A 27300-nucleotide genomic window follows, 5' to 3' on the forward strand; every position below is an offset into this window, starting at 1 on the left:
GGCAGGGTAGGAATTCTAGCCACCGAGTAACGGTTGGGCCCTTTCCAAGAGACCAACAGGATGGACAGAAAGGAAAACAAAGGAGACTGCAGGCCCAGTATACCTCTGAGGACATTTGGTTTCTTCCTGGTGGGGACTGGAAGAGAGGGGAGGATGCAGAGCCCTGGTTCTGGCTTCACTTTTGCTCTATGGGAGCAAGTAGGTGTGGGCTGGAGGGCAGCCACGGGCTGAAGAGCTTACGAAGAAGAGGAATTCAGTTCGAATGCCACACGAAAGGCCCGGGTCTGGGCAGCTCTTCTAACAGACCTGCTTAGTGCCACTTGGCAGCTATCAGTGTACATGACAATGAAGAGAACGAGAAGCAGGCCACAAGCAGGGCCCGGACACACGTGTGGGAGGCTGTTTTGTGACAGGCCGCTGTGTTTCCCTGTGAGTGTGAGTACGTGTTCCCGGTGGGTGTGGCACCCTGCGGCCATCCCCGAGTCTGTGTGCAGGGGCTCGTGTCCCTGCCTGTCTGCTGGTCAGTGACATCTGTGGGAAACAACTGGCACCACACACACCCCCCAACACAAAATTGTAATTTATTCTTGTCATTATTAGGAGGTCAAAAAAAAAAAATGTACAGTTACGAGGATCGTTTTTTTCCCAAACAGAGGTTAAATATGAGCTGAAAGTGTAAAAAGGAAGAGGACCGTCACTTTACAAATTATTAAATTAAACCAACCAACCGACCAAACCAAAGAACCAACCCCGCCATGCTGAGTTCTCTCCTTGTACAACTCTGTGAAATGAGAACAGAAAATGAGATAGACCGTGGAGGTGGGGACCCTGGGTAGAGGCAGGACCTGGGGCCAGGGACAGTGAGGGTGGGGACTGCTGGGATGTCATGAACCCTGGTCCTCCCACTTAGACCTGGTTGTACCTGGTGGCCCTATCAAGGCTGGGGAAAAGGAGGCTCCTGCTGGCCTGCGTATTCAGCCTCTCCACTGGGAGACAGAGACACTTTACAGGACATGGGGACAACCACCGGTGGCCAGGCTGGTGCCCGCCCCGAGAGCCAGCCTCCACTCTTTTGCGTCTGAATTTGCCCCCATGTGGACCCTGCATCTCTTTCTGTCTTTCCAATTTGCCCCTCCCAGGTCCCACTTGGCCCCTGCAGCATCAAATGGTTGATCTTAGTCTTCGCTTAAATTAAAAAATTAAAATATATATACATATATATACTGTACACACAGGACAATAACAGAGTGTTGAAAAGGGGGGAGGAGGGTGGGGCAGAGAGTGAGGATAGGGCTTGCGGGGCCAGGGCTGTTGAGGGGGAGGGGAGTGGGTGGGGTAACTGAAGGGACAGAGAGAGGTTAGGGGACCAGACTTGGGGAGAGGGCAATTATTTTACAATAAAAACAGGAGTTGAAACCTCAGCAGAACAGGGCTCTAGGAGCCCCAGAGGGCCCTCCCCACACTGGGCGAGGAGGAGTGGGCTTAGGGGGAGACAACAGGGCGGGGAGCTCGGCTTCAGGTTAGGTGACTGTGGTCCCTGGTTATGAGAGCCACAGTCTCAGCTTCTCCGTGACTTTGAGTGTTGAATAAGCCACTGTAGGGTGATGTCTGCGGGGAGACAAGGGAGAAAATTGTAAGGCCTCCCTGTGTGAGAAGGCCTGGGAGGTATAAACAGTTAAGTCACGTAATTGCAGCCAGGACCAAGCCTAGAGGTGTGACCCCCCCTTCCCCCCCTCGCCCCCCAACAACTACCAGCTAGTGATGGAAAAGACACAAAATTGCAGCAAAGAGGGGCCTGGAATAGCCGGTCTAAACCAATCTCAGGAGTGGAAAAGGGAGCAGGTGACTCCCTCTGAGGTGCAGGGCTGGGGTAATGCTCAGAACTGGGGCCTCCTAGCTGCCTGCTGCACCCAAGGACAAAGGGGCAGGGTAGGACTCCCCAGGTACCACATCAGAAGTATCTCTTCCTTCTGCACAGCCACTCCTGGGAGAGTGCCAGCAACTTCCCAAAGCCACCCACCTATGTTGTCCTTCTCCTTGCAGGAGATGGAGTAGCAGCAGATCTCTCGGTCCTGGATAGCGGAGAGATTCCTGCAGAAAGACCAGAGAGGAGTCTGCGGAGGCTGGAGCAGCTAAGGGGTACCGGCCAGGGGAGGGCGGGGTGTTTTGCTTAGTAGAAGGGCTACAAGAGGAGGGCGAGGCTCCTGGAAAAGATGTGTTCTGCTCCCACCATGTGGTGAGCACTGAGAATAGCAACAAGCCAAGCCCAGAAGTGTTCGGCAGCTGGGGGACTTGGGGAGCTGAAGCACACAAAGAAAGGCTACTCAGCTCACATTTTCTCGATTAGCTCCTTCTCATCTAGCGCTCCGGCAAGGTCTCGTTTGTTACCGAGGACTAAGACCTACACAGGAAGGAAGCGGAGGAAGGTTAGGGCAGGGGTCCTTCACAGCGTGGCGCTTTCTCTCGCCCCCGGTTGACTCCTGACCAGCTCCCTCTCCCACCCGCTCCATCTCCAGCTGACCGGGATGCCTTGCAGCTGTGGCTTGTCTAGCAGGTTGTGGAGCTCATTCTTGGAGGCCTCGATCTTCTCCTGGTCCGCAGCATCCACCATATACCTGGGGAAGGCAGGCAGGGACAGCATGTGGACACCATGGGTTGAGGCAGGCAGGAAGAGGAGCTGCTGAGGGGAAGAAGGCCTCCAGTTCCAGCCTGGTCGCCTCTGGAGAAATGGACCACCCTGGTCTGACTCGGAGAACACGTTCTCAAACAGACGCGAAGCACTGCAGGCTTCTGTCCTCTGTGGAACTGGGGCCTGGACGGTTAGCTGTGAGTCTGGCCCAAAGTGACCCATTTACATTTTCATGGAAAGCCTAGATAGGGCCCAAGGGACAGGATACAAAGATATTTTCTTTCTTTCTTTCTTTCTTTCTTTCTTTCTTTCTTTTTTTTTGAGGCAGGGTTTCTCTGTGCAGCCCTGGCTGTCTTAGAACTCACTATGTAGCTCAGGCTGGCCTCCAACTCAAGAGATCCGCCTACCTCTGCCTTCTGAGTGCTCGGATTAAAGGAATGCTCCACCTACCACCACCTGGCTACAAAGCTTGTTTAAAACTCAGGTTTAAGCTGGTCAGGAGGCAGAGACAGGTGGATCTTTGTGAATTCAAGGCCAGCCTGGTCTACAGAGTGAGTTCCAAGACAGCTAAGACTGCCCGGAAAAACCCTGTCTCAAAAAAACAAAACAAAATATACAAAAAACAAAACCAAAACAAAACCCAACCCAAAAATAAAAATAAAAATTAGGTTTAAAGTGGGCATGGTATGCATGCACTTAATCCTAGCACTTGAGAGGGGGAAGTCTGTGAGGCCAGCCTGGTCTATATAGTGAGATCCAAGCCAGGCAGGTCTACATAGTTAGATCCTGTCTCCAAAAACAAAAGGACAAACATTGTTTACTCTATTAGGAAAACTAAACTGAGCATACTTTTTTAAAAATCTGTGCACACGCATGCATACACACACACATACACACACACACACACACACACACACACACACACACACGCACGGATGTATTCTTAGATAAACAGCATGCCATATTAGTCACCAGGCATTAACCAAAGACCATGAGTGTGGTGCATCAGGTCTGATGTCTTTGCAGGCAGGAAGGTGGGAAACCCTACTTACACGATGGCGCTCACTCCTCTGCAGTAGCGCTCCCACATGCTTCGGAAACGGGGCTGTCCCCCAATGTCCCAGAGCTGAGTGAGAAGATGGGGAGAAGGTAGCCTCAGGAGCAGGCAGATGACTAAAAGCCACTGGGTTCCAAGCTTCCCTTCCCAACCCTAAAGGTCACACCTCCTTCTCCTTCTCCTGGTTTTCCTCTCTTCTCTATCCCTCTACTGTTCAAGTCTTCAGCTTCCTTTTCCCAGTTCTCCAGCAAAAGGATGCCACTCTCCCCTCCCCTGGCTGGCACTTCCCACGTGCCTCCTTTGCTCTCCCAAACAAGTGTGGTCCTCAGCAGGCCCCTGCTCTCACCTTGATGGTCACATTCCCTTTGGTGATTTTGCGCATGTTGAAGCCCACGGTGGGGATCATGTCCTCATTGAACTGTCCTGACTAGAGAGAAGATCCAGAATTGGAAAAGATGCAAACATCAACAGGACCCAGATGTGTGCTCCCTGGTGGGTCCAGAACAAGAGGCCACAGCTGACCTCACATTTTCTCAGGGGGAGGTGTCTCTTGAGTATCTTCCGCTTTCAGGGAGCATGGGTGTCATCAACTTACATGCTATCTATATCTAGAGCTCTAGGGGAAGAGACCCACAGTCCTTAGGCAATCTCAGGGTCTCTCAGACTAGACAGAGAGAAAGCTATTCCCAAGGTCTAACCCACAGCTCTTGTTAAAAGAAGCCCCTTTCTTTAGTCCCCAGTTGAGTTAAGAGAAACATTACTTCTCAGGGAAAGAGGCTCACCACAAGAGAAACGGCAAGGAAAGCAAGTATTATCAAACTGGCAGGAGATTGTTGAGGAGAAGCTGGGCGTGGTGGCACTCCTTTAATCCCAGCACTGGAAAGGCAGAGGCAGGTGGATTTCTGTGAGTTTGAGGCCAGCCTGGTCTACATAGGGAGATCTAGGACAGCCTGAGCTACATTAATAGACCAGGTTCGGATATGTGGGTTGGGATTAAATTCACCACCCACAAAAGGCAACACACATTATTCTTCTGTTGTACTCTACCGTGGATAATCCACCGTCTCTATTATTTACCTATGTCTGCGTCTCCCTGTAGGGTTGAGCTTCCCAGGGAGAGGAGCCAAGTCTACAGTAACAGCATTAATGTTTGCTGAATGGGTTGATAGTAATTCCAGCTCCCGTAATTCCTTTCCATTTCTGGTATTCCCCCCCCCCCAATTCATTCTGTCGGGAAACTCTGGATCTAAAGTAGACACAGGCTTCAAATAAGGCCAGCCCTAACTCCTCCCAGGTCATCCTCACATCACAGGTGGGAACAGGAGAGACAAGTTGAGACCAATGCCACCTGCATGCTGAGGGTGACAGTTGTGTGCTTTTTACCACATCTTTTTGTCTCCCACCAGGTAGTAAACTAATTTGCTTGAGTCCCATACAGAGGCCAAGGGCTCTCACCCCTAGCCAAAGAGCACTGATGACCAGTTCTCAGTGCTCCAGATGTACTGGATGACCTACCACTCTCCTGCATCTGAAGGAATCCCCCAGTGCTCAATACAAGTTATTCCTCATCTGAGAACCGCAGCTGGATTCTGGAGGTCCTCTGAGCCCCGTGGATATATAATCATCCACAGGGGTTAGTCCAGGGTCTGCCTGGAACTCCAGCATTCAGGTAGAGGGGGAAGAATGAAGAGTTCAAGGTCAGTCTCAGCTAAATATTAAGTTTGAGGTCAGCCTGGGTTATATGAACTTCTGTCTCAAAAACCAGAAAAAAAAAAAAGCCAGCACACATCCTACTATATACTTTATATTTAGTGTGTGTGTGTGTGTGTGTGTGTGTGTGTGTGTGTATGCGCTCACAGATGCATACATGCCACGGCATGCCTGTGGAGGTCAGAGGACAACTCTGGGAGTTTGTTCTCTTCTACAATCTTTGAAATTGTGGAATTGAATTCAGGCTGCGTTTCCAGACTACCTTAGAGATAACTAAGCCACAGCACCCTGAAAGCGCCCGATCTTGTCTGATCTCAGAAGCTAAGCAAGGTGGGGGCTGTTTGATACTTGGATGAAAGATAACTCCTGTGCTCAAGCGATACTCCTTCAGGACCCGAGACCCTGGGACTGCAGAGCTCCTGGAATTGTAACCATGGCTCCCAGAGTGCTTGGGAGTGGCTCTAATGCTGCGTGCAATTGTCCCTATGCTTTGGTAACTGGAAGACCCATAGGCTTCCGAACAGAGGAGAGTATAGGCTGGAAGACCATGACCCTGGTGAAGAGGGATGCTCACAGACTCTTGGACAGCCAGGCCCTCCAACAGTCAGTTTCTGCTCAGATGGGAATTGGAGCAATCAGGCTATGATTTGATTTCCCTGCTAATGAGTCAAGTCCTTCCTAAAGGACGGAAGCAACTTTACGTCATGTGACCCAACCTTTGTGTCAGACTCGAACCTACTCTAGATCATTTTCTTCCCTTCTTTTCCCTTTCTTTCTTCCTTTCCTTCTTTCTTTCTTTCTTTCTTTCTTTCTTTCTTTCTTTCTTTCTTCCTTCCTTCCTTCCTTCCTGAGATAGGGGCTTATGTATCCCAAGTTGGCTTCACACTGGCTTGTAGTCAGGGATGACCCTGAACTTCGTATCCTCCTGTCTTCATCTCCCTGGTGCAAAGATTATAGGTGTATGCCTCTGTGTCTGGTTTTATGTGGTGCTGGGGATTGAACTCAAGGCTTTGTGCATGTTAGGCAAACCCTCCGTCAACTAAGGTATATCCCTAGTTCCTCCTCCTCTCCCCCCCTCCTCCATCATCATCATTGTCATCATCATCGTCATCATCATCTGAAGTAATCAAGAGGCCTTCAACTCCCAATCTTCCTGCCTCAGACCCTAAGTGGCTAGGCTAAAGGTGTGCATAACTCTGCTAGGCTTCCACTCCCTCTCATGTTAGGTTGAATTGTCAGAAAGTTCTTTATGACTCTAAAATGCATCTTCCTATAACCTGTCCCTTGGTTCTTTAGTCTTTTGGGATACCCAAGACCAGTTCATCTATAGTGATAGCCTTTATTTTAAGACATTTGAAATGACCTCCTTGATGGGCATGGCCACTCATGCCTACAGTCCAGCAACTAGGGAGACTAGAGGATTGACAGGTCAAGACCAGACCCTGTCTCATAGGGAAAAAAAAAAAAAGAACTGCCTTCTGCTTCTCTTGGGCAAAGACATATCTCCCACGTTTCTAGTAAAACAGCTAAGCTTTCGGAGCTTAGCAGAGTTTCGGTTTCTCAGACATACTGCAATGGCTAACTACATTCCTTCTACTCCCCATTAACCTGCTAAGCATCTGAGCTCACTAAACTCAATTCCTATTCACAGCCACATCTCACGGGGGTGGGGGGCGGGGACACAAGGGTTTTTCTCTGTTTGTTCAAACAGAAGCCAAGTCAAGAGCAAAGGCTGTGGTGGGCACCGGCACAGAGCCCAGGGGTCCCACATCTTTTTGTGACTGTATGGGGAGCCGCAGACCGTCTGTGGGGGCTCTGAGAAGGCTGGAGTTACCCAGCTGCTAGACTTCCCTGCAGCCCCCTAGGTGGTGGTTTTTACCTGTTAGGGTCTCTATAGAGAAAGGAAATTCAGATTGTTCTTTCAGTGTTAAATTTAGTACCAAAAGGGAGTATGGGGCACCAGGGAGAGGAGGAAATGTTGAGTATCAAACAAAACTGGTTTGTCTTTTTGTTGTTGTTGTTTTTAATTTTTGAAACAAAGTCTCTCTCTACGGCTCAAGCTGCTCTCAAACTTGGCATCCTCCTGCCTCTGCATCCAGAGTGCTGGGCTAACAGGCACGTTCCACCATGCTTGTTTCAGAGAACCTCTTGGCTCTGGCAGGAGAATTTGAGAATTTGGCTTCTGTCCCTGACCTGTCAGAGCCTTCCATTCTCTGAGATGCTGGTCTTGTAGAATAGGTCCAGGCCAGGAAGGGATGCACCTAAGTTTCTGTGCATCCCTAGACAGAAGCATGACTTTACTGACCCTCTGTGAGAGCATCCCTGGGGACAGGAGGTGACGTCTTTGCAGAGCCCGAGCTGCTAGTTTCTACTTTTGAGACATACCAGAAACATCTCCCAGACCCAAATGCTCCAAATCAAGCCAGCTAGGTCTACAGAGACAGGTGGAAATCCAGGTGTTGACTTCCTGCTCTGACAGCCCAAGAGGCAAGTCAACACCACGTCTAACCCGGGTGTTCGGTCCTAGGGACACAGCATGGCAGACAGGGAGCACATGTGTGTTAGTTCAGAAAAACATTATGTCTGTCCCAAACCTCAGCAGAGGCCCTGTGGAAGGGTCACAAGGTAGAGGAGGGTACAGGGAGGTCAGTGGCAGAGCATATTTAGGGGAGAGAGAGAGAGAGAGCCCATACCTGATCATGCAACCATTAAGTCCCAAATCCGTATCCCCTCTGAAGGGACCCCCCGCAGGGATATTGAGCCCTGTGGGGCTTCAAGGTTGGGCAACAATACAATACAACCAAGTGGTGGTACCCAAGCTGAGGCCCACACATCTTTGCCGACCTGCACATCAGCATTTTTGTTTTTTAACCCTATACCTGGCTAATTCACAGTCCTTGGAATGGGGCTAGGTTCTGGGGAAAAACTCTGTCCCCGTCCCAAGCCTTACTGGGTCCCATAAGCCCAGTCTTGCCTAGCTTGAAAATACAGGCTGCAGCCATTACTGCAGCTCAGCTCACACCCAGGGAGCTCATCTTCCTCTTTTTTTAAAGAGAAAATTTAACTCCTTCTTCACCACTCCTCTGGCACAGACATACAACTGCAATCAAGCCCCCCCCTCAACACACACACACACACACACACACAAGTCCTGATTCTCCAAGGCCCTCGGAACTGCTTGCTCTCTCCCCTGTCCCCAGGTGGATGGCGCCCCTCCAGCTCATCATCTCGGGTCCACAGTACCCACTCCTGCAACTTCTGAGCCAACTGGAGTCTCCCAACTCCCTTCACGGTGCCATGCTTTCTGGACCCCAATGCTACCCGCAGGCCCGGGACAGGTTCCGGGGAGGAGTCTGGGCTAGAGCCAGGACCTCAGCTGACTCCTCTGCCTCTAGGGATACCTTCCCCTCGCCCAAAAGGGCTGGGGCTTCCGCGTCAAGCAAGGGGAGGCAGAGCCCTCGGGGTGGGGCTGGGCTGGTAGAGCGCCCTGGCAACACGCTCGGGCTGCGCGTCCCGTGACCCTCCACGCGCGGAGCGGGAAGGTCCGGGCACTTTCGCCCCGTCATGCCCCTTTTGCGCCTGCCTCAGGGGCCTGTCAGCCTGCGGCGGGTTCCCTGTGCCTGGAGACCTCTCAGTGCCGCCAGCTCCGGATTGCAAGCTCCGTTTCCCTCGTCCTTGCTACCCCGCCCCCAGCCCTGCCATCCCAGCCCAGGCCGGAGAACGGTGGCACGCCAGCCGGTCCCCAAGAACCGTACTAGGCCCTAAGCGCCCGGAGCCGGCTCCTCCCTGCCCGGAACCCAGCGGTGCCGGGCCACGCCAGGCGGCGACTCCAGCTGCCTAGGGCGCGGCGCGGGCGACACATCTGCCCTCATACCGCGATCACGTTGACGAAGGTGGTCTTGCCGGAGTACTGCAGCCCCACCAGCGTGAGCTCCATTTCCTCCTTCCAGAACAGGGCCTTGAACCAGTCCAGCAGTTTGTTGAACAAAGCGATCATGGTCGCTGCCGCCGGCCGCGCCCGGTGCCGGTCCCCGCCGCCCTCGCTGCCCTCGCGCTGCGGCCCGAGCGGCCCCTCCCGGTGCGGCCGGGTCCCGCGGCTCGGTGCGGGCGGAGGCTAGAGCGCGGCGGCCGACGACGCGCTGCCCGCGGATCCGCTCGCCGATGGGTGTGGCCACGGCGCCTCCACCTCCCCGCCGCCGCCGCCGCCCTCCCGCGGGCCGGGCCGCGTCCTGCTCGCACCTGAGCGCGCTCCAGTCTCGCGCGCGGCCTGGGACAACGCCCGCGGGCGGGCGGCGGGGACCCGCGGCGGCCGGGAGGAGCGTGAGGGCGCGCTTGCGGAGAAAGCTGTAATTTTATTTTTCTTGCTGCCCTCGTTTGCCCCGCCCTGACTGCACCGCTCTCTGTCTTGAAGGATGGTCGGTGTCCCGATTAAGCTAGGCTATTTGCAGGCTGAAGAACCGTGGCATGAAGATCTCTTAAGGTTTTGCTCCCTGAACCCTCGCGTCTGAGCATCCCTGGGTACCGAATGCATCCCCCGCCCGAAAAGCTATGGAGAGTAACAGTCGGATTTAGAGCCCTTAATACTCCATCTTGTTTTGTTAACCACAGTTTGCCAGACTACTTGTTTGGGAAGCCCAAAGTGAGATCGACATTTGAACTTGATGTTCGTCTTTACCCAGTATTGTCACCATAGAGAAACAGGCAAAATCAGGGCAAGGGATTCCCTCTGAGGAACGTCAGTTAGCAAAGGAAAAATGTATGCTATTTTGATACAAAGTTTTTGATAGTGGGTGGTGGAGAGGATGCCAAGATGTCCCCATCCTCCCTTGCAGGAGATAACAGCTCAGTCAACTGGCTGTACCTTCCTGGTCGCAGGATCCCTGGGCGGCTAGCTGGGCTCCTACAATGATCTCACCAGCCTCTCTCCTTGGGGGTCGGTTTTCAAGTGTGCTCATCTGGAGGCTGCGATAAACTGTTAACATCAATCGTACGAATTAAATCTACTCAGGAGTTAGAAGACTCCCAACGTCTGGGTCAGCCTATTGTTCTGACTTATTAACATCTGTCAAACCTCTGCTCTTTATAAATTCTTCTCTTCCTCCAAAGGTACATTGCCATAGTCTGAAATTTGTAAAGTTTAAGTTATACGAAACAATAGATTTCATTGCTCTATATTTCTGTGTCCTTCCCCCAGATTCATACATTGAAATCCTCAAAGTGATGATCATATAAGGTGATTAGGGTTATGAGTATGAGGCCTCCTAAGTAAGATTAATACCCTTATATAGGGAGAGAACAAGAGACGTGCTCAGAGCCCATACCTATCTCCCATCTTGAGGCTACAAAGAAAAGGCTGTAATCTTTTAGCCAAAAGTGACTTCTAACCAGACCCTGAATCTACTGGCACTGTGACTGGTGGCATCCTCACCTTTCAAGCCACGAGCAACAAATTTCTGTTGTTTATAAGTTACTTGGTGTGTGGTGCTTTGTTACAACGCCCTGAACACGGTGGTGCCTCTGTGTCTCGATTCCTACATTGACTACGGTTTTGTCACACGTCCTTTAGAAATCTGGAAAAGAGTGTATCTCAGAGGTAAAGACCTAGCGGCCTGTTCCTGCTCTGGAGAGCCTTACTCTATTCCTAGAGAGAGCCCTAGAGGCCTAAACTGATGGAAAGAAGAATTAGTTGGGTATCCAAGAGGTTATTTATTTATTTAGCTTTTCCAGAGCCTGTGCCCTCTAGAACGGGGTTGGGGTGACTGTAGAGGGAGGGTGCCCATAGGGCTGTGCAGTTTCCTCCCTCACTCCCTTCCAGACAGGCTCTGAGCTCATGGTAGCATTGGATACTTTAGAAGCCTACCTTGGGCAGTGCTGAGCTTTTAAGGGACTTAGAAAACTGCAAGCCATCACCCCAAGACTAAAGAAGCAGAGCGTCTACTCAGCCCAGGCAGAGCACTCAGAATGTTAGCCTCAGTGGGAGCATCACATTCATTTTGTGTGTTTAGCTTTCAAGCTAGGGTGTCATATCGCCAAGGCCGGTCCAGAACTCCTGATTCTCCAGTCTTCACTGTCCAAGTGTGGATCACGGGCTTTCGACACTGCGCAGAAGCACTGCGCATTCTTCAGAGAGATGCCGGGAAGCAAGAGGGCAGTCACTCCTCCAACTCCTTGGGGTTTTCACAGAGGACTGTGCCACGCAGCAATCTAGGGGCTGAAGACCAAACAGGAGGGATAGCAATCCACCTGCCTCCCCACAGGCAGTCCAGACTGGAGCAAGGAAGACTCAGGGTTGGCCTGGCTTTCTGGGGTATGTAGTTCATCCCTGAGATAGATCGTGGGCTCCCTGAAAACTGTGTTGAAGAGATGAGGATGAGGGTTGAAGTGGTGACAGCCCAGTCTGCTCCTGGGACCAGGGAAGCAATCTAGGGCTCTGCAAAGAAATACAAGCCGGGGGTTGGAGATTTAGCTCAGTGGTAGAGCGCTTGCCTAGCAAGCACAAGGCCCTGGGTTCGGTCCTCAGCTCTGGAAAAAAAAAAAAAAAAAAAAAAAAAAAAGAAGGCAACTTAAAAAAAAAAAAAGAAAGAAAGAAAGAAATACAAGCCGGGGAGGGAGAGATGGCAGGTAGGTTTTCTTGAACCAGACACAGCTCTTTGTCTCTCCTCTGCTCTTTCTTTGATACTTCACGGGTACCCAGAGGATGCTCTGAAGTCAGTCACAAAAGCAAAGCAGAGAGGCTGGGTTTTCCCCGGAGAGTGGTTGGGAGCAGATGACAGCAGGAAGGAAGCCATGGAGGCAGAGGCAGCCCCCATCTCCTCCAGAGAGTTCAAATTGCTTTTTTTTTTTTTTTAAGAGAAGATCTTGCTATGTAGTCCTGCTGTCTGGCCTGGTACTCAAAATATAGATCTAGCTGGCCTCAAATTTGCGGCAATCCTCCTGCTTCTACTCCTGAGTGCTGGGATGATAGGTACGTACGTACATCATCACATCTGGGCTCTTCCAGGGATTCCTAACTGCTGGACCCAGTTATCTCTGCGTCTCCTTTTACCACACGTGTGGAGGGGGGCCAACCAAGGCCTTTATTCTCTTCTGAGCAGGTCATCCAGCACCCCCCGGTGTATGGGGAGGAGCAGTCTATGTAGAATAGAGAGGATTTGACCAAGGTCAGACTGGGATTTTCCCTGCACTTGCATCTGGCCTGTGTGTGGGCAAGGCCTTACCGGAAGAGGATCTTATGATCAGCATCTCTGCAGCCCCAACGGCAGGGCTACCTGGAATGGCTTTCAGGAACATTCTGTCTGCTTCTACAGTGGCAGCAAAGGACTGACTCTGTGTCATCGACAAGGAAAGGAGCCCACAGGAAGCACAAAGACAAGCCAGTGCCTCAGACGCTTTCTCAATCCATTTCAAGGACCAGCTCCTATCTGTAAGTTCAGAGCCACTTAGGGAAGCTACCCTGGAATCCACCGGGGGCCACTGAAGGAGGCAGAGTCATGGTCTGTGGCAACTGAAGGAGGCAGAGTCATGGAATGTGGCGAAGACCTACGGCCTGGCCCCTGTTGCTTGCTGGGGCAGTTTCCTGAGACTGTAAAACATTCTTGCTTCCAAGGCTCCTTTTCCTGTGCTTATGCAGAAGCCATGCCAGAGCACACAGCCCACTTCCCCAGACCCACTGTCCCTGACCTGAGAGGAGGTTGGTCCCTGGGCTGGTGGAGGGTCAGGGGTCAGGGGTCAGGGGTTGGTCTCCGGGGGCAGCTGGGCTGCATACAGGGCCAAAGTGTGGTGTAGGAACTGGTACTGCTCCGCTGTCTGGATCATGCCTCCTCTGTAAGCAGAGATACAGGGTGCAGAAGAGTCAAGAACACCGCCCTGTACTACGGTGCGGTAGCCCCTCCCACTGTTCCTACTTCCGGTTACTGCCCTCTGCCAGGACAGCCTCAGGGGCGAGGGGCGGGGGTCTCTTATCCAGCCAGCTCTTGAGCAAAAGCAGATCCATGCCCCACTTTTCCATTTGTCAATAATCTTAAAATTAAAAAGTTAGCCCCATGTGTGTAGAGCAGGTCCCATTTCTAAAACACTCAAGAAGCGAACCCATTTCTTCTTCCAGTCGGGGAAATAGACATTACCTCTCTACATTGCCACAGGTAGTAGTGCACGCCTTTAATCTTAGCACTCAGGAAGTAGAGTCAGGCAGACCTCTGTGAGTTCGAGGTCAGGCTAGGCTATACCATGAGCTCCAGGATAGCCAGGAATATATAGGCTCTGACTCAAAAAACAGTGTGTGTGTGTGTGTGTGTGTGTGTGTGTGTGTGTGTGTGTGTGTGTGTGTGTGTGTGTAGGGTGGGCTACAGAATTAAGGTAGCAGCTAGTAGCATACACCCTAGAGTCTGGACTAGCTTCTCCGCCTTCAAGCCCAGTGAATACCAGGTTGCTCATAGCTACTTTGTATCTAGAACAAGTTGTATCTTAAAAAAAAAAAAAAAAAAAAAAAAAATGTTCTCCCTCTGTAGCCAAATTGTCCTTGAGCTAAACAGTAGCAGGGCACTCGGTGGCTTTGACCTCACATTCCCCTGCCTCAGCCTCCTGAGTGCTGGGATTACAGACATGTAGCACCATACTTTCCTTGACTTAACTTGTTCCCTAGCTTTCTCCTGAGTAGAGAATTGGGGGCCAGGAGAGGTTGAGGGAAAATTTAGGGGGTGACATTTAATTCCAGGCCCACAAACCAACATTTCAGACCATCCTTCATGTGGGCTTTGTTATTGACAAAATAGAAAGTTCTTTTTAATAAAACAAGTTTCTTGCTTTCTTCTAGGAGGACCTGCAGGTGATGTACACAGTACCCCGGAACTACCAATGCCTTGCCCATGAATGTGACTGCACCGGCTTCCCACGGACCCACCTGTCTAGGCGAAGTTGGCACACAATGCCCAGAATGTCCACCTCCCCTCGGGCCTTCAGCTGCTGGCAGCCGATGCGGGTGGCGATGAAGCAGCCTGTCCGACCGATCCCTGCGCTGGAAGTAACCAGAGAGAGGATGGGGAGGTCACAGGAGAGCAGGGAATAGGGGAGGCAGGTGAACATGGCAGGCTGGGGCTAGGCTTCCAGTGATGAAAGAAGAACCAGTATTAAAGGACTCTATTGGTGAGGTGGGACTCTCATCTCCGATTCTAGTATCCCTGGCATCCCTGATGGAGGCAGAAAATAGCTTGTCCAGGAGAAGTTTGTAAGCCCTTGTTAGTCCCACACTCTGCCTAGCCCAGCTCACCATTAAATTAATTAAAATGGGTTTTTTTGTTTTGTTTTGAGATTTCACTATGTAATTCTGACTGTCTTGGAACTCACTATGTAGATCAAGTTGGCCTTGAACTCAGAGATCCACCTGCCTCTGCCTCCCAAGTGCTGGGATTAAAGGCATGAAGCACTATGACTGGCCCTAAAGACTTTACAAATTAAATTTTAAAAAAAGGTTTTAGATAGGTGCTCTTGGGCACAGCTAGCCTGGAACTTGCTAGTCCAGTCTGGCCTTGAACTCTGATCCTTTGACCTCCCATGCCAGATTTTAGTTTCTTTCTTTCTTCTTCTTTCTTTCTCTCTTTCTTTTATATATATATATATGTGTGTGTGTGTGTGTGTGTGTGTGTGTGTGTATAATTTATTTATTTATTTATTTATTTATTTATTTATTTATTTATTTATTAAATAGTTTCACTCTATAGCTCAGGGAGGCCTGATACTTACTATATAGCCTAAACTCACTATAATCCTCCTGTTTCAGCCTCCAGTCCTGGCTGTCCAAGGCAGTAAGAGTTACAAAAGGGTGCCACCATTTCAAGTCTTTGTTTGAGACAGATTCTCTCTATGTAGCCCTTGCTGGCCCTGGACTTACTGGGTGAACCAGGCTGGCCTCAAATTCAGAGATCTACCTGCCTCTGCTTCTCAAATGCTGGGATTGAAACCCAGATCTGTCCTTTTTCCAGTTGTTGTTTTTTAATTTTTTTATTTATTTTAGTGTGTGTGTGTGTGTGTGTGTGTGTGTGTGTTTGTGTGCACGAACACACACGTGCGGGTGCGCATGCACGTGCTCACATATGCACATGCATCCCCGTACCTGTATGAAGGTCAGTAGAGACCTCTTCTGAGTCAGTTCTGTGCTTAAACGATGTAGAGCCCAGAGATTGAACTCAGACCGCCAAGCTTGGCTGCGGGTGCTTTTACCCGTGGGGGCATCTTGGTGACCACTGACTTTTCTTTCCTTTTTGATAACAAGGTGTAGCCATGCAGCCCAGACTGACCTTAGACTAGCAATCTTACTGCTTTGCCGTGAGTGTGCTCAGCTCCAGGGTGCACTGGCACCCACTAGTCCAGGGCACATTATGGTGATCACATCTGTTTACAGCATCTGTCAGTGTACTGGCGCCCCCCACCCCCACCCCGAGCTCTCCTCTGTCCACGGCCTCCTCTCAGCTCCATCTCAGCTTCCACAGATACTCTAGAGCCTCCATCCCGATATAATATCCTCTTCTCGCTGGATCATCTTTCTCTCTTCCCTCCTGATACTCCTGTCTCTACCTCCCAGGTGCGGGAATACAGAAATATGCCACTGTGTCCAGCCCCGGGCATTACTTTTAAACGGTAAATCTGGGGTGTTGGATTCAGTATCAACAAAACCCAAAACAAAATGGCAAATCTAAGTGTCTTAGCCAATCCTACAAGTTCCCCTCATGAAGCCCTTAGCGGCCTTCCAGACTGTTTCCCATCCCTGTCCACACGTAAAAGAACTACGAACAAGCTCCACCCACCAAAGCTCCACCCACATATAAACTCCACCCACGCAAAGCTCCACCCACTCACAAGCTCCAGGCTAACCTCTGACCCTCCTGGCTGTGTAGCTTTTTTGTTTGTTTATTTTAAAGTTATTTCCCGAGCAGATACCGTAAATGTTTTCCTCCCCACCCCCCCATTCCTTGGCTTAATCCCCCTCGGGTATTAGGTAACTTGACCCTGTGGCTTCTGTATGACTCCGTCCCGCTTTCATCACATTGTAGCCTGTTTAATTGTTTAATCTGCTGCCCTTCTGACCAGCCTATTAACTTGCCAGGGAAGAAACTAAACTGTTTTGTTCACAGTTATCTTCTTAGTATTTAACATTGTGGGCTGGAGAGATGGCTCAGCGGTTAAGAGCACTGACTGTTCTTCCAGAGGTCCTGAGTTCAACTCCCAGCAACCACATGGTGGCTCACAACCATCTGTAAAGAGATCTGATGCCCTCTTCTGGTGTATCTGAAGATAGCTATAGTGTACTTATATATAATAAATGAATAATTCTTAAAAAAAAAAAAAGTATTTAACATTGTGCCAATAAATCCATTATAGTTCATGCCCAAACTGAGATTGAGAGATTGAGAAGCTGAGGCCATGAGTTTGATGTTAACTTTGGGTACAAAGAGGAAACCTGCCTCAACAAAAGAAAACAAAAACCAAACAACACAACACATCCAGCAAAAACCAAAAACAAACCCAAACACTAAAAGACCCCAAGCAAACAAAAACATTATCTAGTGGTAAATGGGCTCCCCAACAATGGAGGTCACGTGTATCTCATCTTTACCTGACAGAAACTTCCTACAAGCCAGGGCTCTATCTGGTGTGGTGTTAGTTAGATACAAGAGACTTAGAGGGCGGGGAAGTACTGGATCTGGGCTGGGACTAGGGAAGGCTGTACCTGCAGTGGACCACTATAGGCCCGGAGTTGGCAGCTGTCTCTGGGGTCTCCACCTCAGCCACCAGGCGCAGCAGGGGCCCGGCTGATTCTGGCGTCTGGTGGTCTGGCCAGGCTGAGAAGAGGATGTGTTTCACTGACCGGCATTCCTGTTGGTGCTGGGGTATGAGAAAACAGGAGAATAAGGCCCGAGAAGCAGGATGTGGGTGTGGGTGCTGGCGATCGATCTATCGATCTGATCGGCACAGAGCAGGCAGGGGTGATTCTCCTGGCTACTTTGCTATTCGGCTTCACCTAGGCTCAAGTCTTGGCGTGCCTCTATCTATCTATCGCGGGACTGTGGATAAGTGCATTAATCTCATTTTCTTCCCCAGGAAGTGGGCACAGTGATATCTTTTTGTCTGCCTCCCAGGATGCTTGAGGAACAGCAAACTGATAAAGAAATCATTTGGAAGTATAAGAATGTGTACCTTAACAGATAACCCTTCCTCCTTCCTCATGTCCTCTCTTCCTCCTCTCTAGATAGGAATCTTGCTATGTTGTTCCAGTTCCCTTCTCCCATCACGTGGGTTCCGGGATCGAACTCAGGTCATCAGGCTTGGCAGCAAGTGTCTTTATCCACTGAGCCCTCTCTGTCCCCTCGAAAGCGTTTTTAAAGTACATCCCCATGTGCTAGCACATCTCTTTGACCTCTCCTTACCATTCCAGCATTCCACTGGGTCTCTCTAGTCTCCTGGAGCCTAGATATCTAGCATGGGGAGAGCATGCTTCCAATGGTCCCTATTTTGTTAGCTGGTGCATCCCTATTTAATTAGAGGTGTCCCTGAGGGTTGTACCTTTCTCTCTCATTCTCATTCTCATTCTTGTTCTCTCTCTCTCTCTCTCTCTCTCTCTCTCTCTCTCTCTCTCCCCCCCCCTCTCCCACCCACACACACACACACACACACACAGAGACAAGGTTTCTCTGTGTATCCCCAGCTGTCCTGGAACTCACTCTGTAGACCAGGCAGTCCTCAAGTTCAGGGATCCACCTGTCTCTGCCTCGTAAGTGCTGGGATTAAAGGTGTGTACCACCATGCCCAGTTTTTTTTTCCTTCATATTCTCTCAGCATCTCTCTCTCTCTCTCTCTCTCTCTCTCTCTCTCTCTCTCTTTCTTTTCTTTTTTTTTTTTTTTTTTTTTTTTTTGGATCTGGGGACCGAACCCAGGGCTTTCCGCTTGCTAGGCAAGCGCTCTACCACTGAGCTAAATCCCCAACCCATTCTCTCTCTCTTTTAAAATGTAACATCATTTAAATGTGAGATCAAGGTTTAAATTAGTAAACTTGGTGAATTTAGTACATTTAGGGAAGGTGGAGCCTGCGTTTCAGAGATGCTAGGGTGGCCCAGACCTCCCATTGGTCTGTCCCAGTGTCTGTTCCAGTGGGAGGTACCTGAATAGTGAGGTGCCTCACGGTATATTCTGGGTGCTCTTTCATGCCCTGGATGCGGATCTGGAAGGGCCCATAGGCTTCCTCTTCTGTGGGCCAGTAGTGTACACATTTCTAGAAGGGAAGGAGCTGGGAGTCAGAGTGGGAGGGCCCATCAGTGGCGCAGGGCTGGGGCAGCAGAGAGGCCTAGTATCCCGTCCTCATATCTTACCCCACGACCCAGGTCAGTGACCAGAGCCTAGCTCTCCCAAGCCTCAATTGGATAGTCACCCCGCCCACAGCTTCCATGGGGTGTGTTCCTGAGAGATACGGCATAGGGCCTGTCAGGGCTCCCATTGAGGCCTCTGGTCTGCTGAGTGTGGGTGCTGTGGCAGGGTAGGGTAGAGACCCTTTCCGGATGACCCTACCTCTTACCTCCTTGCCCTCTCGGAGCTGGGTGAGCATGACAATGAGGGATACATCTTCCTGCCACACCATCTCCCAGAAGTCTGCTACAGTGTTGGGCATGGGGCCCTGGGTAGCAATGTAGACCTTCTCCTTCCCATCGTAGCCCTGGGGAGCCAAGGCACAGGAGGACAAAGATGCTGTGAGTCCACAGGGGCTGGGGTCAGGCTAAAGCCAGTGAGTGTAAACACTTACATACATTCATCTACAGACACACACATCGGAAGCCGCACGCTGGAGGAGGACTTGGGACCCACGATGAGGGAACACCTGAGTTCACATTCCTGCCCTTCTGTTTCCTAGCTAAGTGGTCAGAGGCACATTCTTGACCCAGTTTCCCTAAGCGGTAGACGGTACCTAGTAATTATATAACACAGTGTCAATTAAAACCAATAAAATGTATTGGCAGTCTCTCACACAGCAGGCACCGTGTGCACGTTTGTTCCTGTCCTCTGCTGCTTTCTTCTAGGGCAAGATAGGACGGTCCTCAATATTTGTAAACGAACGTTTCACATTTCATGAATTACTTGCACACATTTGGCACCAGAATCCAGCATACTCTACCTAGTCTGTTCCCCTCCCCCTCCATCCCATCATCCTTTGCTTCCATCATCCTTCTATCATCCATGCATCCCACTGTTTGTCTGGACCCCCTTGGCAAACAGAGGACTGCCTGTTATACTTTCTGTCTGACTTTCCTACTCAGCACCCAGACTACTGTCCTACCACATTTGGCCACAAGGGGGCACTGGTCTTACATCCACCCACCAAACACGGTAAGAAGTTGGGATAGCATGGTCTGCCTTCCTTTGAGGTTGCTATTAACTGGACATCAATCAGTCTCCACAAAGGAGGCAGTACTTGGTAGGGTCCGGTGTGGGGGCAGAGAACGGGTGTGGGAGAGGAGGTAATAGGAGATAGAGAAATTCCCACTTGAGCTGGCTTTGTGCAGCCTGTAGAAGGCATTAGTCTTTTTTTTTTTTTCTCGGAGCTGGGGACCGAACCCAGGGCCTTGCACTTCCTAGGCAAGCGCTCTACCACTGAGCTAAATCCCCAACCCCGAAGCCATTACTCTTTAAGAAACCAGTGACTAGACTCAGTCTTAAGGTCAACTTACTGCCAAGTTTAGAGGGTTGTCAAGGATAGGGTAACAGGGTAGGTTAAGGTAGTTTGGAAATTTTGACATCTTTTCTAGACCGATATCTTGAGGATTGCTCAGTATGTGTCTCTTTTCCTGCTCCCCAAGTCTAGCAGAGAGAGATCTACGGCAGGAAGGGGGGAGTTGGAGCAAGGAAGGAAGTACGGGCCCTGTAGGCCAAGTCACGGATGGATCACAGAGGGTCTCGTGTGGTATTTTCGTGTTTAAAGCAGTCCGCCCAGCTGCAGCAGCCAGCCACTCACCCGGATGTAATTGGCATTGATGTAGTTGCTGTCCTCCTGGCTGTGTGCCCGGCCAAGACAGACACGGCTCTGGGGATCTAGGAAGTGAAGATCAATAAAGGTGAAAGGTCAGAAGGCGACCAATGAGTGTAGATTGTAACACAGTCAGAGGGGGAGCGTGTCCTCACTCTGTTGTCAGTACTTTGTGGACAGCAGATATTCAACCGTGTTATTTTACAGACAGGTAACATAATAGCTGTGTGCTATAAAATACACTATGCCATGACAACAGGGGGCCACGATGTTTTTGAGCTGGAAAGTGATGTAATCAAAGTGGAAAGATGGACTAGTGATGTCGGTGTGCAGCAGCATAGAGCTGCAGACACTGACCGGCCGATTATCATGCTTTGGCCTTGAGATCAGCGAGGGTATAAAATAGGACAGAACTGATAGGAAGGGGAAGAGATTCTGCAAAGGAAAAATGTCTTTCTGATTACGAATACAAGCGTTAGATGAATACATTGTCTAAGCTATCGCTCAACCACAAGGGATATTGGCCTCGCTCTCCCAAGGTGTGGGTCCTTCCCCAATCAAACCGGATGGGGGATGAAGAGCCTGGCTCCCCCTCTTTGATGGCTGTAGAACTTGCTAGAATTAGGCCAAGGCCGAAGGCTATCAAACTCACATTGACAAGTGCTCACAGAACCTGGTCTATTCCAGCAGGCAGTGAGCCTGGAGTCTCAGCACAGGGTAGGACCCATGTGCTGGGCTGAATTCAGACCACAGTTCTGGAAGCCACTGGACTAGGCTCCAGGTCTCAAGCCTGCCTAGGAAAAGTTGGAGGTGCTAGGCCCGGGTCCGTCTGTATGAGTTCACACCACACGGGTGTGCAGCCACAGTAAGCTTCTGCAAACGCTATCTCGCAACTGGGCAACAGATGTCTATCTCCGAGGTGCCAGGGTGTGGTGTTAGTATTTCTCTGTTGAAAGACAGTGTCTCAAGCATTGTTCTTCCTTGGCTTTGGAGAGGTGGTTTTTAATCAGTGCTTGTTTTGTTTTTTGTCCAGGCCTCCTATAAACAAAGCTGGCCCAGAACTTGCTATGTAGCTGAAACTGGCCTGGAATTCCTGATCCTCTACTCCAACCTCTAAGTGTTAGAGTTATTATAGGCATATACCACTATGCCTGGCTTCAAGGTGTATAACTTTTTTAAAAAGAAGATTTATTATTTTTATTTATATGAACACACTGTAGCTATCTTCAGACACACCAGAAGAGGGCATTAGATCTCATTACAGATGGTCGTGAGCCACCATGTGGTTGCTGGGAATTGAACTCAGGACCTCTGGAAGAGCAGTCAGTGCTCTTAACCACTGAAGCATCTCTCCAGCCCCCAAGGTTCTTCACTCCCAGGGACACTGTCCCCCTCATCCCCCCTTGTGCTCCTTACTTGGCAAGATGGTCTTGTATCGGTCTTTGGAGGCATGGCCAGGGATATCCAGGTCTTCAGGGTTGACAAAGTTTGAGGGGATCTTCTGATGGTGGGGGGATAAATGAGTTAATCTCTGGTCCCCCTTTCCAGCCTCCTTTTCTCCCATTCCACCCTCTGCACACAGAGAGGAAGGGCCAAGATGGGGACAACCTTCTCTCCTGAGCCCCGGAGTTCTTCCCCAAGGACCCCAAGGAGAAGAGAGGCCCAAGGAACCCAGCATGGTCTGATATGGAAGCGTAAAGTGATATGGAGAGGACCCCAAATTCTTACCAAGAATTCCTCTTCTAGCTGCTTGGGGCTGGGAGGCTGGTGCTGTAGAGTCCAGCGTGTAAGGGGGTGTCCGGCTGTGCGCAGGAAGTGCAGGGTGACTTCACGGGGTGTGTTCACTGAGCAGATGGGCTCGACAGTGCCCAGTGACCGCACATCCAGCATCAGAGCCACACTGGAGCCCCTTCTGCAAGCACAGCCAACCCAGTGAACATCCCGTAGCATTTGCTCTGCTCGCAAGCTCCTCATGGAGTTTGTCTGAGGTGGATTCACTTGGTCTTTCTCTTGACCTAGAGGCCCAGGGCACTCAAGGGTCAGGCCCCTACTACGTTCCCCTTTTCCCTTATCAGATAAGAGTAGAGCGGCCTGCAGCCCTCTTCCTCCTTCCTGCTGTCTCTCTCTCCTACTTGCAAGCCAGCACAGAGGCTCCAACACATGCCCAGCTCCACAAAGGCCCCTAGATTTGTCCCAGAGATCACAATTTGAACCTTAGGGAGCAGACCCAGGGATGACGTGAAACTTAGTGCCTCAGATACACAAAGGATGGGCAAGCAACGTTCGAATGAGCATTCCTTAGGTCTGGTTTGGTTTGTTTTTGTTTTTCCAGGCCTTGTGGATTCTGTTGTTAGAACTGGAAAGGAAGGAAGGGAAGGCAACCCAGGCCTAGGAAGACCCTCTGTGAAAGATCTCACCTCTCCTGCAGCCGCACATGCTTCTTGGCTGGAGCTTTGGCGGGTGGAGGCTGAGTCATGTCTGCCCCCAAAGACAAGGTCGGCAGCTGTGCTCTGGAGCGCCCCTCACAGGCCTGGACCATGCTGGGGTAGGTTGCTGGGCCCAAGGGAGGCTCACTCAGCCATGAGGCCTGCCTGAAAGACAAGGTCCCACAGGCCTCACTAGCTAGAAGAAGGCTTCTAAGCGGAGGCCAGCCATCCCCTCAAGCAAGTGGCCTAACTTTTATCCCACAAGTACAGCAGCTCTTTGTTGGGACGCAGGACAGAGGACAATTTGAGGTTAGACTAGGAGGAAGATATAGAGAGAGCACAGGTATGGGGGAAGACAGGGAAGAATCCGGAAGAAGGAAGAGAGAGGACACCCAAGACCACAGCGCTCTAAGCTGGGGTCCACATGAGACCAGCAGCCTGCTAACCACACAAAGGAAGGCAGCATGCAGCTCTCTGAGTCTAGCCAGCTATAGACTTCTCTATAACGAGAAACTGAGGCCTCAAGTAGAATTGGAGCCAGTTGGGGATCCAGGCACGATGCACTTCTGGGAGGGTCTTCTAACAGTTACCAGTTCCGCTCCAAGATCAGTTGTGGCTCATGGGGTCTCTGTCCAGGGCAGTAGGCCAGGGGTGCTTCCTCCCTCCTCCTTCCCATCCCCCACTCTCCCGCCTCTGTAACCGTCACAGGAAATGGCCTCACTAAGCCCTAGAGCGCGACAGCGCATGGTGAGGCTACAGCTCGGGGAACAGGGGAGAAGGACCGTAGAGGTGATGAGAGCATCACCTTTGGGGCAGTCCCTGTCTCTCAGAGCTAGGTCTTGGGTGCTATGGTGGTGGGGTTAGAGCTGCTAACCCACAGGGGCAGAGGTTTGGGAACAGTGTGGGCCGGTGCAGGTGTGGCTGGGACAGTGCTCGCCCACAACAGGAAGGGGCCTTTAGCCTCTCCTCTGCTGGTACTCTGTGTGGCTTCTTTGCCCTCCAGCCACAGGGACACCAGATGTCACTTCTCATGCCCTGGCCAGGCATGGGAGCCCCAAACTCATGCTTCTTCACCCCATCTTTGGAGACCCCCTCCCACCCCAGGGTCCTGGGATGTCTGTACCCACTTCAAGTACTTACTGAAGCAGCTATGTCCCCAGGGCTGCCTCTTGCCAGCTGTCTGTCAGTCCGTCTATCTTTGAGGACTGAGAGGCTTCAGGAAGCCAGCTTCCTCCCTCCGCCCCTCCTGGCTTCCACCCACGCACACCACCCAGCTGCGGGCTGCCCCTCTGCGCCTGCTGCAAGCTGCCACCAGGGGTCGGGTGCATCCTCCCTGTGCCCTCCAAGAGCAAGCTGGTGCTGTCCTGCCATCCTTGCTGGGTGCTGAGGCTCTGGGAATGGACAAGGGATGAGGCCTTCCCCGACCACCTCAGGCCCCCTCCTCCGGATCCTAGTCGTGTGCTCACCCCCACCCTCAGGTCCTCTTTGCTGAGAAGATAGCCATGGGGAACCCTCAGTTGGTCTTCTGGTTGTGACCTTGGCTGGAGACTTATTTCCACTTCTCAGCATCTGTCCCTGTAAGCTCTTGTTGCTTCAAAGCCTGGGAATTCATGGCCAAACCCAGGCCCCCAAGGAGAGCAGATGTGTCACAGAGGTGCAGTAGGGGACAGAGGAGACAGGAGTCCTTGCTCTGTATAAAAAGAAGAGGCCAGGGCTAAGTAGGAAAGGTCCTCTCCTGGCCCCCGGTCCCTCAGCTTGCAGGCATAGGCTAGTTACCAGAGAATAAATAACAGAGGTAAACTGGAGAAGACTCTGGGTTTTGCTTCCATAGGAACCCCCCGACTACCCCTCTGGGAGTGTCTTAGATCCCTGTAACTCCTCTGAAGACTTACAGATAGTCGAAGGCTGTGGCCCTCACATCAGAGACGTCCTCACGTCCTCTTCACCACAGGACCACTTGGATGCTTGGGGTGTGGGGAGGGAACAGTCCCCAAGTTCAAGACTCCACAGTCCCCCACCCCTGCCTGGCTTTGGTAGGCCCTTCACTGGCCCTCAGCCCAACTGGTTTGTGGTTCATGCTTGCTTGCAAGACTCCTTCACTCTGTAATGTTCCCCAAAAAGCTTTCCTGGGCCCCAGCACTTGAATTCCACATCCTCTCTCCTCCTCCCACTTCTCTGATTCAACTGTCAAACGGTGACACTGGAAAAAGAACTGCTGTGCTGTAAGCACAGGGGTGGCACCTGAGAGGAGAGGGGAGGGGCTGCCCTTCTTCTGGCCCATGGGGAGGAGGGGAGGACCAGGGATGAGGCTTTGAAGTCAAGGAGGCTTGGGTCATTCTCCGCTGTAAGTCAAAGGGTAGCTCTCCCGAGCCTCTCATGGCTGGTTGATTCTGGCTCCCTCTTCACTGTAGCCTGTTCTCCTGTGAGGAATAGGTGGGATTTCCTGAGGAGGAAGCTCAGTGGAGCTGGGAAGTGGTTGGCCCTGGTGCAAGATGAAGGGATAGAAGCAAGAGCCAGGGAACCCATGCACGCTTGTGCACGGGGACTGGAGACTGGGCTCTCTGCCTTGACCTCTCCACGGGGGTGTCTGCGCTGGCTGATAGTGGAGGGAGTGGGAACAGGGTGGAAAGAGGGCCACCCACCCTGGGCCAGCTGTTGATTGTGATCAAGAAAAGGAAGTGAGGATACCACAGGGGCGGGGAGAAGGAAGTAGGCAAAGCCCTCCCCCAACAGGTCTGCCCAGTGTCCTCCGTTCACAGTGTTAGCCAGCTGGCTGGGAGCACACCTCTTGACCCTCACGGTGAGGACCCAGCGGGGTCCAAGCAGTTGGAAGATGAGCTCTTGGGGAAAGAGCCAAGAAGCCGGGAGATGGGGAACGAAGTTGGTGGGGCCAGGGTCAATCTAGTCATGAAACAAGACCCGAGACTCTCTCCAGGTCTCCGGGTGGCTTCTCACCTTCCTGCCCACTCCTCCCTGTTCTGCAGAACCTTCCCATTCCTGGGGTGGTGGGGTGGGGTGGGGGGAGAGGGGCGGCATCTCTCATGTTGCTGACTTGTCTCTCCCATTGGGAATTAGGTTCCAGTACCTTCAACTTTAGAGACTGTAAAGTCCTACTTGGAAACCAGAAGGACTTGCCTAACGGGCAAGCTGATGCTTAATGGACATGTGACTTTTGCCGAGTTACTGACCTTTCCAGAATCTCAGATTCCCCAACAGCTTCCTCCCTTCCCTCTTCTTCTCAGGAAGAGGGGACAAGCCCTGTGAAGCACTTTGTCCACAGCCCAGGGCTTGGAATCACAGACAGAAGTCTGGGACTGAGAGCTAGGGAGCCCCACCTGGTGGTGGAAACGGAAGCAAGGCTGAGACTGTCTGTCTGTCTGTCTATCTAGGCTCTCCCTTCCTCCCCTTCCTTTTTCCAGTCAGCCATCATCATCTTTTTTTTTGGGAAGTTCCACTCAAGCAGTGAACAGATTCTAGGAGTTGCTCCCAGCAGCCCGGCACAGACAAAGTTCCTCATTTCTGAAAGGGCAGAGAATGGTGGCTGTGCCTAGACCGTGGCCAGAGGTGGAGAGGAGCCACAGCAGGCCAAGGTCTCATCCCACTTGGAGGAGTCTCACCCATGGTCTTGTGGTTAGCTTAAGATTTCCCCCTCCCCCTTGATGCCTGGTTTCCTCTCAGCATTTCCACCCCAGAGGCCATGAGCTACAACTCCGGTAGCTAGCGCTCCCGAAGTTCCCAGCAGTCTTTGTGCCTGCAGCTGGTGGGGAAGCGGGAGCTGTCAGTCCCAAAGGCTAAAGCTGTCACCCTGTAACATTCTACGATGCTCTGGGTGGATACCAGAAGTATGAGAAGCCTCAGGATGGGCGGTGGCTGTTCCTCAGATACTGAGGAGGCTCTTCATTCTCATCCCTGCAAGCCCAGGCTTGTCCTTGGTAGTGTGGGAGAGACAGAGCTCACCAAGGAGGGGTCAGGAAGGTACCCAAGGAGATGGGGTGAGTGGGGTAGAGAAGTACTGTGAAGCCATGGCATGAAGGCTGAGGCAACCTAGCATGCCCCAGGCTGCACCTCTGTGACAGCTGTCCCAGGTGCCCCTTCCTGACCCAGTTTCCCTCCTGCTACCTTTTCAGTGCCTGCGGGTGTTAGGACTTTCCTACACTCCTCATCACTGGTGGAGAGGACCAATGGCTCATGCCAACTCAGCATGGAACCACATTACCTTTCCTAGAGAACCAGGAAGTGGTCCCGCTCTATCTAGACCTAATGTTGAGCTCGCTGCCCTGGCACCGACCTGAAGCTGAAAGAGATTCCCTCCCCTTCTCCTAAGTCCAGGGCCAGAAGGATGGACACCTGTCCCATAATGGCCCTCCCCCCAGGGGTCCTTTATGTCCTTCCCACTGTGCTGTCATTGATGCTGGCTTATGCACATGGTTAACCCCCCCCCCCCCCAGGCCCCTGCCTGTTACTGGCTGCTCCC

General features: G+C 51.5%; 2 protein-coding genes across 2 annotated transcripts; both read right to left on the reverse strand.

The window, feature by feature from the left end:
* Positions 1 to 562: 562 nt before the first annotated feature.
* Arl8a (ADP ribosylation factor like GTPase 8A) lies at positions 563 to 9567 on the reverse strand. The gene is made up of 7 exons (XM_032915079.1): positions 9271 to 9567; positions 4033 to 4113; positions 3682 to 3755; positions 2522 to 2615; positions 2334 to 2401; positions 2021 to 2091; positions 563 to 1608 (listed from the first exon to the last, which is right to left on the reverse strand). The coding sequence occupies exons 1-7, from the start codon at positions 9391 to 9393 to the stop codon at positions 1559 to 1561; spliced, it is 561 nt and encodes a 186-aa protein (XP_032770970.1). The 5' UTR covers positions 9394 to 9567; the 3' UTR covers positions 563 to 1558.
* A 3334-nt stretch (positions 9568 to 12901) lies between these two features.
* On the reverse strand, positions 12902 to 22980 carry Ptpn7 (protein tyrosine phosphatase non-receptor type 7). The gene is made up of 9 exons (XM_032915561.1): positions 22818 to 22980; positions 22129 to 22312; positions 21817 to 21901; positions 20389 to 20465; positions 18958 to 19095; positions 18547 to 18657; positions 17119 to 17273; positions 14296 to 14409; positions 12902 to 13218 (listed from the first exon to the last, which is right to left on the reverse strand). The coding sequence occupies exons 1-9, from the start codon at positions 22937 to 22939 to the stop codon at positions 13125 to 13127; spliced, it is 1080 nt and encodes a 359-aa protein (XP_032771452.1). The 5' UTR covers positions 22940 to 22980; the 3' UTR covers positions 12902 to 13124.
* Positions 22981 to 27300: the final 4320 nt, after the last annotated feature.

The sequence above is a fragment of the Rattus rattus genome, chromosome 10 (genome assembly GCF_011064425.1).
Source record: "Rattus rattus isolate New Zealand chromosome 10, Rrattus_CSIRO_v1, whole genome shotgun sequence".
Lineage (NCBI taxonomy): Eukaryota > Metazoa > Chordata > Mammalia > Rodentia > Muridae > Rattus > Rattus rattus.